At 38.8% G+C, this 20,917-nt stretch overlaps 1 protein-coding gene across 1 annotated transcript; it reads right to left on the minus strand.

Annotated features, from left to right (window-relative positions):
* Nucleotides 1-968: 968 nt before the first annotated feature.
* On the minus strand, nucleotides 969-20,483 carry RIOK2 (RIO kinase 2). Its single transcript, XM_069785317.1, has 10 exons — nucleotides 19,950-20,483; nucleotides 19,014-19,152; nucleotides 17,415-17,531; nucleotides 16,296-16,471; nucleotides 14,568-14,656; nucleotides 10,712-10,903; nucleotides 10,224-10,316; nucleotides 8,752-9,288; nucleotides 7,106-7,202; nucleotides 969-2,700 (listed from the first exon to the last, which is right to left on the minus strand). Exons 1-10 carry the CDS (start codon nucleotides 20,013-20,015, stop codon nucleotides 2,539-2,541), a joined length of 1,668 nt encoding a protein of 555 aa, XP_069641418.1. The 5' UTR covers nucleotides 20,016-20,483; the 3' UTR covers nucleotides 969-2,538.
* Between the last annotated feature and the right edge of the window lie 434 nt (nucleotides 20,484-20,917).

Raw genomic sequence — 20,917 nt, forward strand, 5'->3', positions numbered from 1 at the left:
TTTGCTGGTACAGAATACTTTTATATCAGTTCCAGTAAAGTCTTCCTGACTTGAAAAATATCCAAAAGATATTTTCTTTAGTTACTGTACAATCTTTTATTCCATGTTCCTAAATAAAAATTAGTATTTTAGTATTCAGCAGTGGAAAATTGCTACACAACCTTATATCACTTAAAAGTTTTAACACATACTGTTGCATATATTGAATGTGCATAGTACAATGTTTGCTCCTTACTAATTTTCAAATTTTGTTTGGTTACAAATTAATGAACTAACACTACTTTATGTGTGCTTATTAAAATAACACATTTTAAACCAATTTTGTTATAACTCACACATTCCTTCCTGCTGAATATGTGAATTTAAGATCGTCAATATTGTCTTAACCTCTGCATTTTCCTAAGTTCATTCTAAATACTTTGCTTCATGTGTGGACATTCAATTGGAGCAAGTACTCTGATGTTCATTCAATGTATAAACTTCATTGTGACCTTTGATGGCTTTAGATATTTCAGGAATCTTGCTGCTTTGGAAAAAACAGGCTTAATAAAGATGTATTAAACTGTAACTTTGAGGATTAGTTCCTCTCTTGCTAACTCCAGTCTCAGATTAGTCTTGTCTGGCAGAGTAAATGAAAATGATAACTTAGAGCCATCCATTAGAATACTTTTTAAAGAGTTAATGGGCGTTTTAAAGCAACATTTTGAAAACAAAGATTTCCATCATCCTTTCTTTTTTCATAGTGCTGAATCAAATGGACAACCTTTGTGTATTTTTAGAACCAATCACCAAGACAGACTTAAGGTTGCACACCAAAAAGAACTCATTCACTGTGAGAAGTCCTAAATTAGAAGCCAAAAAGTGCATGCACATCTTAGCCAAAGAACAGTAACTCAAATCTTGTTAAGCTGTCACTGAACCAGTCTCTTAACAGATAAGAGCCTAGAAACAGAAAGATTTTTTCTTCCTTTAATGTTTAAAATGGAAATGCAATTAAATTAACTTTGTTTGTTTTTCTACTCCCGCTAAAATCAGCTCTCGCTGTATCAGGAACCAGGCCTACATAACCTGACTGCAATCACTTACGTGCAAGATTTAATCAAACTTTCTTATTTCTGTCAGCAGACTTTCATGTAGCTATGATCCTGCAAGGAACACTTATCTACTGCATCTCTTCACTGACCTGCCATGGTTTAATTAAGACCACATACAGCTGCTGGCTGAGACTAGCTTTTACATTGTTCCAGAGAGAAGACAAAAATTAAAAACTTTGAAAGCAAGAGTGTGCTGCAAGACAGAATAGAGGCCGCAATTCTTCAACAGACTAAAACCTCAGTAAGGTATCAGGCATATCAGGTACGTAAGCCAAAGAATAGATAGCATCAGACATGCAAGCAGAAAACCAAAGGTCAAAGCCAAAGTTCCTCATTTCTTTTACTCCGGCAAGTAAAAGATTTAAGATTTTCCAAACTATAGATTGATAATTTAAACTCTGCCAAGTTGTCCTTCTCAAGAAGGGCTCCACTTCACATCTCAAGCACAAATACAGTGGATAGAAGGTCAAAAAAAGAACATAAAAAAAATTTAAACTACTCTCTCTTGCTTCAGTGGTCACAAACACTCCTCTCCTTATTATGAGTTTTTAAATATAAGCACTATTTAATTTTATTACTAGACATACCTTGCTTAAAATAAAAAAAATAAATCAAGATATTTGTTTTTCTTCTAGGTTTTCAGACCCCAAGGATATAGCATAGTAAAAGTCATGGTAATGTTTTTGAAAAAGAGAAGTTCCACGATCCTCATCACTTTATGTAAGTTATTAGATATAAGGAATTAAATTTATTGGTAACTGTGCAGGCACATTAAAAATCAGAGTGCTTGCCAGGTCTATACAACACTGTTATTACATATTTTTCTGCGCAAGATTTATACGTGAGATCGTGGCGTGAATGAAAAAATAAATGAGAATTGCTGGCTTCAGAGCATGCATGTTCATCATATGGATTGCTCATACACATTTTGTACAGGTACAAAAGAAATCTTAAGAGTACTAACTGCTATCAGGTTCATATTTGTGATTTTTAATACAATCAAATATCTGTTTATAACATGAGGGTAACATTTTAAATTTAAATCTCATGTCATTGCAAAAATTGGTTTTAAAAATTCCCTTACTTCCCTCTTAAGAGGGATCCTCTGCACAATAGAAGATTGTTTATCTAAATGCACACAATACAATGGATTTACAATAAGATACTGTTGGAAATTACTGTAGTTAAATTATCTTAGCTGGTACTACTGGTCTAATTTAAACTACAGTCAATGTTTTTAACCAGAAACACAAACCCAATTAAAATCACAGGAACCACAATGAGGTTTTTTAACTTCTAGAAAAACATTTGGTAGTATAAAAGAGATTGTGACATTATGTAAAAGGATTAGCACCATTATATAAAAGGATTATTGGTTATTAGCATAATTCTTTTGACTATATGCATTGTGAGTTTTCTCATGTTCTATGGGAGCTTTAACAAATTATCCCCAGAAACTAGCTGCATCCATGCTTGACTTAATGTTGTGCATATTTTCTCGACGTTGTTTGGTATAAATATTTGCCTCTCCTTTTTGCAGCCGTTGCCTCAGAGCAGACTTTTGATGTTTGGTCAGTTGACGTTTTATCTTCTGTTTCACCAGTTCCTACAAATAAACAAACAATTCAGTATCAGAACTTTCTGAAGACCATTTAGTACTGAGACATGGCACAATGATAGCGCATTTTCACTACCAACATGAACATACACGATCCTAACTGGAAGACCTCTGTACATCGAGAAGTTAAGTGATACACAAAACAGTTAACATGAGCAAGCCCAGGTCTGTGCAGTGTTGCCCTAAGCTGCAGATACAGGGCTGTCTTCAGGCCTGTGTTGTGCTGCACAAATCTGTTGTCTGTGGGATAAACTAAGCCAGCTCCCGCTCAGTACTCGCAATTAGGCCTCCTGTGTGGCCCTGCCTTTTTCTAAAAGTGCACCAAGAAGTTATTGTGTGAACTTCAGTTCAGCTTGACTGTAGAAATGATGAACAGAGTTGTTTACTTGTAAGAAAATCATAAAATAGCTTGACTGACTGAAGAGAGAGATTCTCTGCTACAGACAAGGTCTGCACGGCACGCTGCTTGTGTGTTGGGAGTCCTGTTCAATGCTATAACCTCAGGGCTCCCAGCATCCTAAAGGGGTGTGGGATTATCTATGCTATTCTTTTCCGACAGTCTTAGCTTTAATAAATAGCATTTTAAATCATACCTTACAGAGTTTAAGTGTCTTTCTCACAGGGACCATAAAGGACCAGCACCTCTCAGTGCAAAACACATGCCTTCTACAAAAATGTAAAAGCCGGTAATATTCTATGCTTCAAGATTAGACAGATGTCTTTTAAGTTTTAAAAAAAAAAAAAAAAAAAAGGACCAGTAGAACATTTCACGTCCTGCAATAATTACTTGGTTTGTGCCTATTTTTTTAGCACCGTATTTTTTTCTAGCACCCTATTTTTTCTAAAGTTTGGATTACAGTGATGCGAGTGGAAAACAACAACTCTTTATCACAAGTGTGCCTAAAAAAGATGGGCAATCAGGAGCGATTTACAATTCCTCCTCCAGTTTTCCCCTGTTGTGAGGCACTCTCCTATTAAGATTCCCAAGGTCAGGACTGTGTCATGCATCTACAGCAGAAGTACTGAAACAGCAACAGCCACTGCTATTTCCATAAAACTGCAATAGTTTTATGAAATCTCATCTGTTATTTACAACTATGTTTTCATTCTGAGTTCTGCTTTCCATTATGCTGGCAATAGCTATCCATAATAAAAATGAAGCCATGATTTAGTAGATGGTGGCTGTGATTTTGTCATTTGGAAAATGATCCCAGCTCCCGCTGCTGCACTGATACTGAGTGCATATGTGCATATCGTGTCTTGGAAGAAAAAGAGAAATCAAATTATTTTCATCTTTCTATTTCATCATGATGGAACCGTACTTATTGGAAATCCCAAAGGAGTGTCTTATTTTTATTCTAATTAATAAAGCATTAAAAAAGGTCATATGAAGGAATAAATCTGTCCTTAATAAAAGATCTGCTGATGTCCAAGTAACTGGACAAGAGAAAAAAATATCCATGTAATTACATTTCCTTTACATGTACCCCAATTTCAGTTGCCTTGTTGTGCTTTGTTGATTGTACTATCAACTCAACTTCACTGTACCATATGAAGTAGTAAGTTGGTAGGGAATGAATTAGGAACCAGAAAGCATCATTTTGGCAAGTTATGCTCTTAAAGAATTGCTGTGACTAACACAACTAAGGTAACAAAATACATGGCAGTCAATGAATCCAGTTACTCAATCCTGATTTCAGCAGGAATCCTGTAATAATTAGGGAACCACCTGAACAGCAGTTTCTTAAGTTACATCGCATGCAGGCTGACTGTTGAAATCTGGATAAAAAACAGCTGCATGTGATCCTTCCTCCTTGGGTACTTAGTAGCACTCAATATTTAACCATGAGCTCTTTGGAAATAAAAATTGTAGATTCTCTTTAAAAATATTCCTGAAGAAAAAATGATCGGAACTAATTTAAACTGTTGCACAGATGTTTTTCTTTTGCCAATAACACATCTGTCATTCTGTGTTTTCTGTGGGCAGAACCCTGAAAGAAGGCTTCTCTATTTCTCCCACTCTGGTCCAGGACAGATGACTAGTTTATACAAAACTTGCTAGAAGAAATTTTGCAAGAGGGATACCAGAAGTTTTTTACATGGAATCATAATGTAAATTCACCAAATTCTATTGCTAAATCACAGCACGTGGTGGAAAGACTCCCTAGTCTTTCCATCATCATAACCTAAATGTAAGCAAATACTGAGAAATGCTTCAGAGTAAACAGACTTACATTTTATTATTTAAATTTTTGATCATTCACACTGTTTCCTCTAATTAAATTACATCACTGCACATAAAGAATTGTACAAGCCCAGAAAGATACTTTACTTCTTGTGGAATAGCTGATTTTCCAAAATTCATGAAGCCTTTTCTTTTTGGCATATTCTCCAAGTTATGACTGTGCCTGCTGCTATTACTGCCATTGTTTATATATGCCTGTATGAATTAATTTGTGTGAATTTAAAAATCTGCTTATGTTTTAGTATGTTTTCTCTAACAAACAGAAAGCAAGCTGCATAAGTAACAGATAAATGCTAGCAGCAATAAAAATGCTTCAGCTCTAAGCAGCCCAGTGGATCTTACTGCAGTGCCACTACTTTGCTTTTTTAGTTTTATAATTATTTTGTTATGTTACAACTAGCTCATTATACATGTCATTTCTTTAGCTGTAACACTCAGAAGTTAAAATAAGATTCAGCAATGGGCAGAAACGTTATTTTACTCAGCATAAAAGCATGTAAGTGAAAGCATGCAAGGTAAACTGGTGCAGGATAAAGCTTTTTATGTGGCTGAACCTCTCGAAAGCTTTCCTGCTAAAGTGCTTTTATCTTTCTTTTAGAACAGAAAATTAAGTTCGTACACGCCATTTACATATTTTTAACATGTCTTATGTTCCTGCCTACAGAATAAACATACATCCTCTATACACTCAAAAAGGTTTCTATAGCTACATAATGACCACTGCTACCACTAACTGGGGTACAGGAGAATAATTTTAAGTAATTTCCTTTATAGAACTTAGTAGCACTAGTCTTTTTTTTTTTAATTCTGCACACTTAAATTAGCAAACTCAAAAAAAAAAAGAAAAAAAAATTACATGGACCAGAAGCTAGGGTATTCCTGGCAGGTCATCCTGGCTCTTGTTTACTTCATCCCATAGTTTTAATCTAATCCTTCGTCTCCTTAAGATGATACAATGCCATCCCCTAGAGTAAGAACTGTGATGACGAAGATCAAAGTTGGATTTTTTTAGCTTGCATGAAGTCCTGTAAAAAATGTCTTAGACAAGATGCAAGCATGCTGTTCCTTAACATTCATTTACACGTGTAACTTTATTGGTTATTGGTGCATCTTTAAAATGCTTAACAACAACAAAAATATCCAAACATGAAAGAGTAAAGCAGCCAACTATCCCATGAATATTATAGCCACTGACAGGCACCTTGTGTAAAACAAGGCTGCTTCATAGAATCACTTCACATCACTTAATAGGACAGTAGCAAAGCCTTTGTTAGAAAAGTACTGAAGCAGCAAGCAAGCAGCAGACTGAAAAGACTGTAAACAACGAAGACCAAGTCTAACTGGAAAAAAAAAAGGTCACTCTTGCCAGCACTATAGGATTCAGATACAGTATTTCTAGGACTAATACTCTAATTAGGCAATAGAAATGCTTCGCAAAAACCCAAATTGAAAAAGTATGTATTTACTTTTGGTACATGTCATGAAAGAGCTGAAACTACACCAATGTGTTCCCCAAACTAGATTTTTCAGATCTTCTGCTCCTAACTGCAAATGAAAATGCGACTGAACATAGGTACCCATTGTATGGCAAGTATGTAGTCTGACCTAATTGAAATTAAATTCTGCTGAAAATGCTCTGATTTATATAATGCAGAAAGTCAGATAAATTCATATTGCCAAAGAAATCACTACTGAAGTGAGTTCATATAAATGTTTCAAAGAGTGTGAATCTCTGAGAAGACAGGCAAAAAAGGCCAAATTAAATCCTGACTCAAGCATCCACTTTTAACATAAAAGATATTAACTGCAGCTAGCAACAGAAATGAATAAAATGATTAAATATTAGTGCATGAACATACATTAACATACATTAGCCTGTTACTGACTAAATGAGAGTTGCTAATGCTGGTGTAGAGCTTTGGCTGAAGAGAAATACATGAAGGAAAGTGCTGGAAATCATTGCCTGTAAACAATTAGAGAAGTATCACTCCTATATTTCTGCTGGCATGGAAATGCAAGCCACAGAGATACATTGTAACAGTCTTTTTAAAAATAATTAATGCTAGAGAACATTTTTACAAATAAGTACTAACAGCTATGTGAAATTTAATATGGTCTTAGAGTAAACTAGGTAATAACAATATTTACCGCTGGAATGGTTGAACAGCTCCCAACACTTCTGACCGATGTGATACTTTTAGTCCTTGTTCTGTGCTCAGCAATATGAACGATACTCTCTTCATCTCTAAAATACATAAATCAATGTTTTATTCCACTAGCAAGATAAACAGTTTGCCTTTATGAGCATCATGTTTTAGTCTTAACTTTCTGAGATATAATCTGAAAACTCCCAACAGAACATGCAAGTACTACAAAATGCTTAGACTTTAAATATTAATACTAGTTGTTCAAAACAGGCATTATATGAAAGGCAGAATTTGTTGCACAATAGCCACTGGTATACCAAGCAAATTAAAAGAAGCTTAAGAACACTAAAAAAAGTATTTCAGATTCTGCACAATGTTTCGACAAGTCATTTCACTAAAAAGCAAAACCAAATAAGGAGGAGTATGAGCTTGGTATATGCATCCAGGTACATGGTAGGCTGGCAAACTCAGAATTTCATGTGCAAGGGTCTAGCCTGAATGTAAGCAGGAATTTCTAAGTATGTCAGGGAAGGAATTAAAAGCTAGAAGACCAAACAGTACAATACATTCCAAGGAGCTTGCTCTTGCTAACTTCAGCCGAGTGAGCAGCAGAGTAATTTGGCTTTGAGACAGAGCATTCAAATTACAAACTTATTCATTAAAGTTATTAGAAGCAGTATTTTAACATCATGAACTCTTTCACTACTGTCGTAGTTTAACCCCAGCCAGCAACTAAGCACCATGCAGCCTCTCACTCACTTCTCCCGAATCCAGTGGGATGGGGGAGAGAATCGGGGGCGGAGGGGGGGGAAGGTAAAACCCATGGGTTGAGATAAGAACAGTTTAACAGAACAGAAAGAAAATAATAATGACAACAATAATAAAATGACAATAATAATAAAGTGACTGGAATATACAAAACAAGTGATGCACAATGCAATTGCTCACCACTTGACAACTGATGCCCAGTTAGTTCCCGAGCAGTGATCCAACCCCAGGCCAACTCCCCCCAGTTTATATACTGGGCATGATGTCACATGGTATGGAATACCCCTTTGGCCACTTTGGGTCAGCTGTCCTGGCTGTGTCCCCTCTGAACTTCTTGTGCCCCTCCAGCCTTCTTGTTGGCTGGGCACGAGAAGCTGAAAAATCCTTGACTTAGTATAAACACTACTTAGCAACAACTGAAAACATCAAGTGTTATCAACATTCTTCTCCTACTGAATCCAAACCATAATGCTGTATCAGCTACTGGAAAGAAAATTAACTCTATCCCAGCTGAAACCAGGACAACTACCAATATTAACTGAAGAAAAAGGGAAAATAATTCCACCACAGAAAAGAGGTTGGACTATGAATTAAATCCAACACCTGTTCTCTCGTTAGATACTACTATACAGCTGGACAACTGATATGTCACACTTTACATATGAAGCATTACGTATGTAGTACCAATCAACAGGTTACCCATCATGAGACCAACAGAAAAGATACTCACTGCAATGTTTTCAAAATAAATTGAATTTTTAGTCTTCAATTTAAACAAGGGTAGCTAATGAGTAGTCCTTTTTGAGCTACTTGCAAGATTTACTTTTATTGGGGGGAGGGGAGGAACCACGCTCCTAGACAGTAAGTATGAATCTTTACCTGTAATGCCTGAATTTCTCATTTAAAGTTGACAAGTCAACCAGATCAGGGCATTTGTCTTCATTCTCCTTATCATTACAGCACCATCCTTGACCTGTCTGATTTTTGACTTCAGCAGCATTTTCAGTTACGCTTTTGCCCTCAGACAAAGCAATCGCAGAACTCTCTGCATCTTCACCAGACTTCCAAAGCATAGCTTGACCTTCAACTTTTTCTAAGGCTGAACTCAGCTTTGACATATTCAGTCTTTGTGTATTTTCACTACTTTCAGTTGTATCAGCTTCTTCGTTGCTATACATAAAGTTGTGAGAGGTTCTGCTTTCAGAGAAATCACCCACTTCATACATGAAGCCTGCATTGTTTTCTTTATCTTTGCTGAAGAAGTTGAGCTTATTCTCAGCATCTTCTACAAATTCTGATTCCTCTGTTGTATTATCATCCTCATCAGAAGTTGGTGGGTAAAGCAGTTCACCACCTTCCTGCATTTCTTTTGTATAGCCACTGGCAGCAATCTCTCTATCAAGAGAACACTCTCTCCTGTGAAAGAAGTACATTTTCTTTTAATATGCTAAATCATCAAGCTACTAATATGCTACATCTTGGATTACAAATATTAATCAAGCTAGACTATTAACAAAGAGGATATGCTCTGTTGAAACACACAGAATGTATGATAGTGCTGAGCTTAGGTAAAGTATTAACAGAATGTGACCAGAAAAAAGCAAACTCCTGCAGAACATGATCCCATCTCCATAGCCAGCATTTATTTGTTTATTTATTTATTTATAGGAAATTATTTTATTTTAGCAGGAATACAATTTAGCTGTGAATTCAAATTATGTTTAAGCAAACAGAAGAATAAAAGGTACACTGACACACAGAGACTGATTCATGTGTGGTACTACTTTGGAAAAGTGCTCAGAATGAAATAAAACCCTTTTCATTGCAACAGCTTCGGTCTTAAAATAAGTGAAAAATTACTTTACTTTTCAAAAGGGACAAAAGGCATTGGGAAGAAAACTTTGAATGTAATAATGTTTGACGAGGCAGTCACCATATTTACTAGCATTTTAAAAATAAATTCAAAATTGAAACCGAAATTAATCCTCAATATACTAGAATTGTCAAACAGGCTTTGAGAAGTGGGAGAAACTGATTCTGCATCACTGTTAATACTTCCTAGATAGTCACCATTTCAATCAAGCTTTTGGATTCATCTCTCTTCCTTAGCTGCAAGAGGAAAGACAAAGGAGGTAGCAGTGGATTTTAAAGCACGCTTTAGCTTTTGGAAACCACTTAGAGTTGGTTGAAGAAAACACAATAGGAATGACAAACATATAATTTAAAATTGCATAGTTGCGCCTATTTTTTTTATTTCTCCTACAAGCATCAATCACAGGCATCCATTTTTCTCACAAAATCAACACAAATACCATAAATAGGAGAACTCAAATTCATCTGGCAGTTTCTACCTGATGTCTTTGAATGCTGGGAAGAGCTCACTCTCGTAGTTGAAGCGTTTCTTAAAGAACTCCTTAATACAGTTAACATCTCTGTCAAAATACCTGTAAAAAAATATAGAATTGTACGAACACAAAATCAAGGTAATGAAGTCTACTGCAGTGATAAACTTTCACCCTACATTTCTTGTCTTTTACTGGTTTTATTTGAAAATTATTTCTATTGGTGATCCTAAGACAAAAGGCTAGGGAGACAAACTGCATGCATTTTATTTCTAAGCATTTCTTAACTGAACAACATCATTCTCTCTGAGAAGAAATTAATTACATATTTATCCTACAGAGACATTTCTACACATTCATAAATCAAACTATGGTTGGAATGTTATTTTTGCTGCATGACAAGAATGGTAGAAAAAAAATCAGAAACAGGCAATGGAAACAAGTCATGGTTGACTATTTGCTATCATCAGCACTTGCCAGATTTACTTTGAACCTACCATTCAGCATTTGCATGTGATGTTGATATCATCTGAGGGAAATCAATCATAGTGACATGGTCATCATTATCCAATATGAGATTAAATTCATTGAAATCACCATGAATCAAACCATGATTGGCAAGTTTTACAATCAGATCCATTAATTCACTGTAGACAGAGGCAGGATCTTCCATTTGTCTCACCTGGCACCTGGAAAGTTAAATATAATAAAATATTCTGAATGTTGAAAGACTTAATTTGAAAATATGGACAAAGTAAATGAAGTACATCTGACAGAATGCCAGGGTAGTTCAAGTTAAAAGGGCCCTCAAGTCTCTAGTCCAATACCATCCTCAAAGCTGAGTCAACTCTGAGATCAGACCAGATTGCTCAGGGCTTTGTCTAGTTGGTGCTTGAAAAATTCCAGGGATGGAGAGACTGTGCAACGTCCACAAGCACCCTGTGCCACTGCCTCATTGTCTTCAGTGGGAGAAAATGTCTCCTTATATGCTGGCTAAATCTCATTTCAGCTTATACTCATTGTCTCCCATCAGGCACCATTGTCATAATGCATTATTCAAATAATGGATCCGTGAATTTTTATGTCTTTCCTGTTTTAGGTAATCTTATGGTCTCAGTAGGAACTAGGTCTTTCTGTATTCAAATTTAAATGCCCCATGATATTTTCTTTTACAGAAATGTATTTTCTAGACTAAGTTGGGGAAAAAAAAAAAAAGAAAAAAGCTTAAAGCATTCCTGAATGCATACCTGAGAAAGCAAAGTACCTTAAGTGGTGAAATACAAATCATCTGTTGTTTAGAAACAAACTAAAAAGGCAGTTTTCTTATGGTACCATAAACTGTGAAGAAGTGGTCAGCATTTAGAGTTATCAAGTGAAGTATTCTGGTCAAATGCAGCACTGCAATATTGTAAGAATGGATCATTTGTGCAATACAAAGAATAAATGATGGAAGTCTAGCAGCTCTGTAACAGGCTCCTGTTCGTACCAAAATTAATTGGTGACAATTCTCATAGCCACAGGTCTGCATCATAAAACATCCCACTTGCTCTTTTGAATCTGGAAGTCATGTTTAAATGGTATCTTCCAAGATAGGAATCTCAGGTCCCAAGGATCAGGGGCAAGGGTTGGAGCAAGGAAGATGCACCCTTGTGGAAGGGCATCAGTTCAGGGAATACTTAAGCAAACTGGACATACATTAAGCCCATGGACCCTGGATGGGATGTACTCCCAAGTACTGAGGAAGCTAGCAAGTCTCTTTGCAAAGCCACTCTTGATAATCATTGATCAATCATGGTGACTAGGAGAAGCACTTGAAGACTGGAGAAAGGCAAACATCACTCCCATCTTCAAGAAGGGCAAGAAGGACCTGGGGAACTATAGGCTGGTCAGCCTCACCTCAAGCCCTGGGAAGGTGATGGTGCTGCTAATCCTGGAAACCACTGTCAGGCACACTAAGGGCAAGAAAATCATTCAGAGTAGTCAGCTTCACCAAGGGGAAGTCATGCTTGACCAACTTGATAAACTTTTGTGATGAAGTGACTGGCCTGCTAGATGGGAGGACAGAGTGGATTATTAACTACCTGTACTTCAGTAAGGTTTTGACACTGTCTTCCCTAAGACTCTCAGAGCAAAGCTGTTGATGTATGGTCTGGATGTGTAGACAGTGAGGTGGACTGAAAACTGCCTGAACGGCTGGGCGCAAAGTCTAGCTGGAGGCCAGTGTACCCCAGATGTCAAAAGTGGTTCCAGTCCTGGTAAACATCTTCATTAATGAGCTGGATGACAGGGCAGAGTTTGCAGACAACACCGAACTGCGAGTCACTGATATGCCAGAAAGTCACGCTGCCATCCAGAGGGACCTCGACAGGCTGGAGAAATGGGCCAGCATGAACCTCATGAAGCTCAATGAGCAATGCAAAGTCCTGCACATGGGGAGGAACAACCTCATGCCCCAGTACACAGCAGGTGTCACTCAGCTGGAAAGCAGCTTGGCAGAAAAGGACCTGGGGGTCATGGTGAACACCAAGTTGAATATGCAAAGGCAGCTAATGGTATCCTCAGCTGCATTAGACAAAGCATTGCCAGCAGTTTGAGGCAAGCAATCCTTCCCCTCCACTCAGCACTGGTGAGGTCACACCTGGAGTACTGTCTCCAGTTCTGGCCTCCCCAGTACAAGAGAGACATACACATACTGGCGAGAGTCCAGCAAAGGGCCACAAGGATGATTAAGGGATTGGAGCACCTCTTCTATTTGAAAAGGCTGAGAGCTGGGACTGTTCAGCCTGGAGAAGAGAAAGCTCAAGGGGATCTCGTCAATGTATATCAACACCTGAAGGGAGGGTGCAAAGAGGACAGAGCCAGGCTTTTTTCAGTGATGTCCAGTGACAGGACAAGAGCCAACAGGCACAAACTGAAACACTGAAACACATAACTGTCTGAACATAGGAAACACTTTTTCCACTGTGAGGGTGACTGAGCACTGGCACAGGTTGCCCAAAGAAGTTGTGGAGTGTCCCTCCTCAGAGATATTCAGAAGACATCTGGACATGGTCCTGGACAACCAGCTCTGGGTAGCCCCGCTCAAGCAGGGTGCTTGGACCAGATGACCTCTGGAGGTCCCTTCCAACCTCAACCATTCTGTGATTCTGTGAGATGTGAAATGAGGCAGGTAGACTAGGAAAAACTAAGTCCAATTTGGCAGGAACTTTGGATAACTTGTATTTGTCAAAGAGAGCATAAGAATTGTTTACCATAAGTCACCAACTCCACACTGGTTTTTCAACTCAGGCAACAGACAATGGAAAAACTGGCAACAGGCTCTAGGTGGCCCTGCTTGAGCAGGTCGTTTGGACTAGATGACTGCCAGCTGTCCCCTCCAACCTCAATTATTTGGAGATTCTTTGATCTTGGCATATTTGAAATAATTCTCATCCACTACTTATCTCCTTCAGGTTAGAATCACAAAACAGGGAGAGCATGGTAAACTTCCACTGCAGATCTCCACATGGAACTTTAAGTGCTCCATGTACATGATGGATGTGGAATTATTTAACAAATGAAGGTGGGGAGACAGAATACAATGAAGTCTCTTCCATGTTAGTCTTCAACTGTTATACTTTGGGATTAATTCCTTTTTGATTAAACTGCCCACTTTAGATCTTGATTACTATACAAGAACATGGACTGGTTTGTTCTAGAACTAAACAATTAAAATCTCTAGATAAGCACGTAGGTTATTCTGCATTATATCGAGGCCTTCTGCATTCTGCTCTGCAAACAAAACAAACCATCCATTCACTTACAAACTTCAGTGATATTTAATGTTCCTAGATGTTGAACAACTCAACCAAAGTAATCTTCCTTGAAGAAGCAAACCCAGATTATACATGGTATTCTACGTAAACAGAGCAGAAGTTCTAGAACAGTGAGTTATAATCTTACCTGAATTACCAGAGCAAGGATCACGAACCAGCATTCAGAATGTGAAGGATGTTATATTCAATACTGTACATATCCAATAACACATAGAGTATGTGATTTCTGTGTAGAAAACAGCTGCAGTACTAACATGTGTCACACTGCTTTTTTGATGTATTCCTTACTTAAAAAAATCAGTCTATTCCACCAGTCTCTTTGGACTAAGAAAAACCCCAATTTCTCTGAATAAAAAGATAAGAGAAACAAGACTATAACTAAGTAGAATGCTAATGACTGTGGGCTAGAGAGCACTATTCAGCATGGTGAAGTCAGAATTCATTCGCATGACAAGGAAAAACCCTAACCCTGCTACCTTACTGAACCTAACATTGTTAGGGTTTCTGTAACACAGAGAATTCAAGCTTCAGTACTTACAAAGGATAGCCATCAATAAGTTCCATGACAACTGCATGCCTGTTGTAGTCTACAGGTTTTGGAACAGGAAATTTTCTGTCATGCAGAGCCTGGAAAGAGACAACACATTGCAAATTAAAATTAAACAGTTAAGAAAACATTGTATATATTGACAAACTGCCGTCTAAGATAAACAATGAATATTACTGTGGAAGCAGCGTACATTACTCAAATGCTAACTGGAAACATCAAATCACATGCTTAAGAAGGAAGACAGCATAACAGACATTTGAACTTTCACTGCAAAGACAAATAAAATTAGTAAATTTAGACACTAAGCACACTGCTATACTGTTTACAGTTTAATTATCTGCATCTGGAAGAAAAACACAACAGAATGGAAAAATGAGAGAATTGTATCTGGTCTGTTAGCCCAAATAATCAATAGCAGATAACTGGGAATAGGGTGTCAGGCATTAGAAAAAAATTCCGCACTAAATTGCTGCCAATACAGTTCTGCCTGACTAGTTAATCTATACTCAGTTGCTGTAAGACAAAAGTTCATTCTTAAATATTAATAGCCAGCATTACACCACGTTAAAGATTAACCAAAGGTAGGTCATAATATTTTGAAGCTCTCCTGTTAGCCTCTTCTAATGCAAATTTAGTCATTCACTTGATCCACTCAGGTCCTTTATGGCTTCATTCTCTTTTTACTCTTTCTCTTGTTACCAGAGAATTTTTCTAAGAAATTTTTCTATTCTAAGTTAAAGCAACATAAATATAGCTTTTGTTGCTTAAATATTACACTACTATCACTTTTTGGCACACAATTAATCCTCCCCCAACCCTCTTTTCAGGGAAACTGACACTCATTATTACATTCCTACAAGTTCTGACTACATAATGCTTTACGAGTTGGGCCAGCTGGACCAATATAGAGGTTCTAAATAATGGTAATAGTTCTTTCTCTCTCTGTGGACGCCACTGGTAAAACCTATCAAGGTTTTTTAAGAGAAGCAAGCAAATAATATTTAATGTTTATAATACTGTTGAATAGCACAAAAGGAGAAGGGAAAACTAGGTTTTTATAATTAGTTTTCCACTATCAACTTTCAATCACTATATAACATCTGCATTTTTTTAAAGCAGATCAAAAACTCTGTGAAAGTAGCAATATATGCTTGGAAATTAAATCTTTTCCCACAGTACAGAACAAAGTGTGCTTTTTCAGATCAGAACACCAGTCTGGACTGAAAGATTTCCCTCAACAGCACAGCAACAAATGAAAACATTGTAAACTGAAAAAATAAATAAATTTAAAAAAAAAAGACAGCTGAACGAAGAAAAAGAATAATTCTGATGAGTAACTGTAAATTTCCTTACTTTTTAAGGTGTTTTTGCAAGCTTATGCAATAAATTTTAAAGGAAAAACAGCAGAACTGGTGATATATAAATTATCTATCCTTAAATAATAACATTAATTTGAAATTCTCTTATGACACCTGCTTCTGTTCTTCAAGGCTTCAATGGCAAAGCTTCATTTTGCCATTGGAAAGTACACAAAACATATAGCATTGAAATTCTCTGAAATATATACTTTAAGTCCACTAGGGGGGAAAAAAAAAAAAAAAAAGAAGAAAGAGTAAATCATACCATTACTGCAAATACAAAGTGATCAAAACACAGTATGAAAAGTACCTTCCAGCCTATTACACCATTGCTGATATTGTGTGAATGGCCACCTACCTTCATATAGGCAAACTCCTTCATTGCTGCTAGCCGGGATAAATACAGCCATGACATTTTATGTCTGTGCTTGTGGTAGTCACGTTTATTTTTCAGACTGCGAAAGGAAGTTCTTCCAAGCCTATGTAATTTCAATGCAAACTGTTGCTCCTCTTCATTTGCAACAATATAAATATCTAGATGACACAAAATGACATAGATCAAAGAAATAAATGATATCTAACAAGCTAGTATCCGATGAAAAAGTGCAGTGGTAAGTTTGTTACTTCACTTCTCACAATTACTATTTCTGGCTTGGCAAGTTCTACTACAGTTAGCAAAGACAGCTAAATTTACATATTGTATATCAGAGATCTGAACAAGAAGAAATTATTGTTAAAGTGACCATTAGAAGAAATATTGATGTGATCTGAAACATCTTTCAGAGTAGGAGATCTTAATGTTCCTATATTCAGGTTAACATCCCCAGGCTATCTGCACAGCAACGAACAAATATAAGCTATCCTTTAGAGCAATCTAGGGCAGATGCTGGTATTCTTAATCACGCTCTAGAAGAGCTGCCTTCTTGCTATTTTGTGGACAGACAACCCAAAGGACCAGCTCCTTAATTTAAACAGTGTTAACAAATAGCCTATGTTTCATTTCTACCATTTGTCCCCAACAATCCCCTTCTCATTCTTCAATTACACAAGTTAGGGGCTGTGTCAAATTACAATATACATGAACATAAGAGGAACCAAGATGGTATTCCAATAGTTTTCAGCCTATTTTACTTTACTATCTTAAAGTGGGATCAAAAAACTGAAATCATCTTTTTGCTAAAATGGTTCAAAACTCTTCACAAACAATGAGACAAACAGCATCTGCCTGCAAAGTACCTTTTCAAGCGATGAACCAAGAATCAGACAGAATTGTCTTCGCTCTTGTGAAGAAATATTCAAATGCAGCCAGAAGCCTCACACAGCATTTCAAGAAGTGACCATAAACCTCGGTGTTTGACAGATTAACTGATGTGACTATCCAGAGGAAAACTTACCTAGTTTCTAGCAAAACATCTGCAACATTACAGCTCTTTTTGCTTAAAAAAAAAAAAAAAAAAAAAAATTTTTTTTTAATTACCTGATTCTTTGCCAACACCCATCTGGTTTCCAACAGAATTTATGACTTGTCGGGAAGACAGAGTTTTCAATGCAAGGTAATCATATCCTGCATTAGTTAACCGATAACCCTGGACAGCTAGGTAAGAATAAAATACAAAACATTTCATTCCTCATTAGGTATATATTACACTTAAAAGAAGTCTCAGTTTAGTCTTGTTTCTTGTTTCAGCTTACAGTACTTAACACCCATGTAATATTTCACCTGTTGGCTATTATCAGCCCAATTTGAAAGAATGGTAAAGCTGTTTATATTCCTGCAAGTTTTATGAAAATTGACAACTGGGCAGAAGACAAGACATGCTGTTAGCCCCTCTCTAATAGAGGCAATGGCAGTACTTCAAATAGCTTGGGAAAACACAGAGCATTTTGGAAGATACACATTTAAGAGACACAGCAGGGATCTGCGATTGTTGTGATGATCTAAAGCAACCTTCAATGCTCTGAAGAACTGGGACAAAAAAAGGATACAGATCTCCTGTAGACTCCTACAGTATGTTTGCAAAGCCAGGTGCAATTAAAAGGCTGAAGGAAATGGGGAAAGGCCTGCACAACTACTACTTGTCACATGACAGGGAATAAAAACTCCTTTAGTAGCTTCTGAGGGGGTGAAATGTACAAGGCTTTTGCAGTCTGCTCCAGTTTGTGTACTATAAAACTGTAACTCATTTGGGCTGACTCCTGTATGCATCTGAATATTGCCTTAACCAATGATTCTTTTATTTTTCATTACTTTGGTGACCAAGCAAAAAAGAAAGTTAACTGTTCATCGCTTTTCTGCCTGTCATCTTTACAGGCACAAGCAGCTCAGCAGACAGCTCCAACATTTGGTCTGCACAAACCCATGTTCCCAGGTGTCATGGTTTAACCCCAGCCAGCAACTAAGCACCACGCAGCCGCTTACTCACTTCCCCCCACCCAGTGGGATGGAGGAGAGAATTGGGAAAAGAAGTAAAACTCATGGGTTGAGATAAGAACAGTTTAACAGAACAGAAAAGAAGAAACTAATAATGATAACACTAATAAAATGACAATACTAATAATAAAAGGATTGGAATATACAAGTGATGCACAATGCAACTGCTCACTACCCGCCGACTGATGCCCAGTTAGTTGCAGAGCGGCGATCTCCCCACCCCAACTCCTCCCAGTTTATATGCTAGACATGACATCACATGGCATGGAATACCCTGTCGGCCACTTTGGGTCAGCTGCCCTGGCTGTGTCTTGTCCCAACTTCTTGTGCCCCTCCAGCCTTCCTGTTGGCTGGGCACGAGAAGCTGAAAAATCCTTGACTTTAGTCTAAACATTACTTACCAACAACATCAGTGTTGTCAACATTCTTATATAAAATCCAAAACATAACACTATACCAGCTACTAAGAAGACAATTAACTCTATCTCAGCTGAAACCAGGACACCAGGCTAGGTCCAAGAGAAGGTAAGACTAGCAAGTGCTCTGAATGCTCATACATGCCAAGCTGTAGTACTTCTGCAAGTACCGCTGTGAGGCACTGAGGACAGAATGAGTGCAGGAGCCCAACAAAAAATTCAAACTCACTTTTAGTTCGTTCATAAGCTAGAAGTTTGTGCTTCACCAACTCTCTCAAAACTTTATTACAGCCACCATGTTTAAGGCTGGCAATGGAAGCAATTAAGCTAGCAGGAACTATTTCATGGTTCTTCATGCCCATTTCCACCTAAAAGAGTAAATAAAAATAGATTTATTAATCCCTGTGTTCAACAATGAAATAATATCACATCCCACTTGAGACTAAAATAACTTTTTATGGATGCATTTTTTTTTTAATGACTTAACCAAATCTTTTAATATTCATCACTGCTCCTTGATATCCTTTGTATAATTCAGCCTTGAAACTTAAACAGTTCTGGACAGAAGATGAATGGCTGATTAGGTTTCAGTCTCAGGAATGGATGAAGGAGCTGTTCTACGTTTCTGAAATGAGACTCTTTTCTCATACTTACACAGCTGTGGCTCAGTTTGCCTTTCCACTAGTTCTCCTGCATTCAGTACAGTCAGACAGGCCAACTAGCGCGGCCTGTGCTTATCATATAACTACCCAAGGCAGGACGCCGTGCACTGGTAAACCTTTGCTCGCTCCTCGTTAAGACAGCGTGCCAAAAGCAATCACCACGCGTGTAGAAACTGGTGACAGGACCTTCCTGGGCAGCCCTGCCGTTAACGATCCCTCCGAGGCAGCCGGCTGAAAAAAAGAACGGCACCACCTGGGCCCTCTCCACCGGGAAACACCAACATCGGACCTCAGGGGAGGCAGCGAGAACAGATACCGGTCCCGTTCCCCTGCAGCTTTTCTTCCACTGCCGTTTGCGACACTACCAGTTCAGTCTCCCATCCCTGCACGGAACCTGCCCGACCCCGCTTATCTAACCGGCGCTGTGCTCGGCTAGGCTAGGCAGGCCTCCACTACTCTCCCCGCTCGCCTGTCCCCTCAGCCAGGCCTCCCCACCGGCTCACCGCTGTCAGGACCCTGAAGTGCTCCCTGGAGAGGTACCGAAGCATCAACACGTTCAGCTTCCCCATAACCGCTGCGGCCGGTACACGACAGCGCCACGAAGAGCCCGCTTAGTCCGAAGAGAACAACGAGGCCTCTCTGCCCGTGCGGAAACACACCACCACAACGGCACCGCTCCGACGCATGCGCAGAGCTCTCGACACTGCCGCAGCAAGCTCCTCCCGGGCCGAGGTTGCCGCATGTTTGGGTCCTGGCAGCTCCGTACGCACCCGTGTCCTCGGCCGGGTCTTTGTGTTCTTCATTCGTCAGTGAGTCAGTATCGACTGAAAATCGAAACAGAACAAGCCTCTGCTCCCGGAGTGGCTGGATCTCTCTCCCTACTGCGAATGAGTTAGTTGGGTGCCGTGTGCATCTGCCAAGACCGACTCCCTAGAAGAAAACTCGCAGGCAAAGCAACTAGCGCGTCCCGCCGGTGTTCCGGTGGGGAGGCGGGGCAGCGCGAGCAGGAACCATCAGGGGCGGACCCCAGCACCACGCCCCACCCGCCGCTCCTCCCTACCCTCCGAGCGGCCCGCAAGCCTCGACTGCAGCTGCGCACAACTTGGGCGCGGCAGAGATGTGGAACCCCTACGGACTAGTAGGTGCGGGCGGAAGCTCTTTGTGCGCGTGCGTCCTATCACCGTGCTTCCTCTGCGCGCCGAGCGGCGGCGGGGAAGTGGGGTTCGAGGCTGCGGTAGGGGCACGGCGGCGTGCAGCCCCTCTGCGAATTCTTTTTTTTTTGTATCATACATGAGAACAGGGCTGAAAGAAGTAGAAATACTGATGGGACAGCTCCCCCCCCCCATTTACTAGGGGTTGAGGAAGAGGCGGTAGTCTAAAGTCAGGTTTACTAACTGGGAAAGAAAGTGCTTTTACTGCTTTGTAAGTAACTTTCTGCATTGTGTGTCAGACTGCAGTGGTGAGAGGTTAA

The sequence above is a fragment of the Haliaeetus albicilla genome, chromosome 6, assembly GCF_947461875.1.
Source record: "Haliaeetus albicilla chromosome 6, bHalAlb1.1, whole genome shotgun sequence".
NCBI lineage: Eukaryota > Metazoa > Chordata > Aves > Accipitriformes > Accipitridae > Haliaeetus > Haliaeetus albicilla.

Coding starts and splice junctions, on each gene's coding strand:
- RIOK2 (XM_069785317.1), bottom strand. CDS start 20,015: ATGGGGAAGCTGAACGTGTTGATGCTTCGGTACCTCTCCAGGGAGCAC. Junction 19,153..19,949: donor ACTTCAGGGTCCTGACAGCG/GTGAGCCGGTGG, acceptor TTACTCTTTTAG/GTGGAAATGGGCATGAAGAA. Junction 16,472..17,414: donor GGGTGTTGGCAAAGAATCAG/GTAATTAAAAAA, acceptor TGTGTCATCTAG/ATATTTATATTGTTGCAAAT.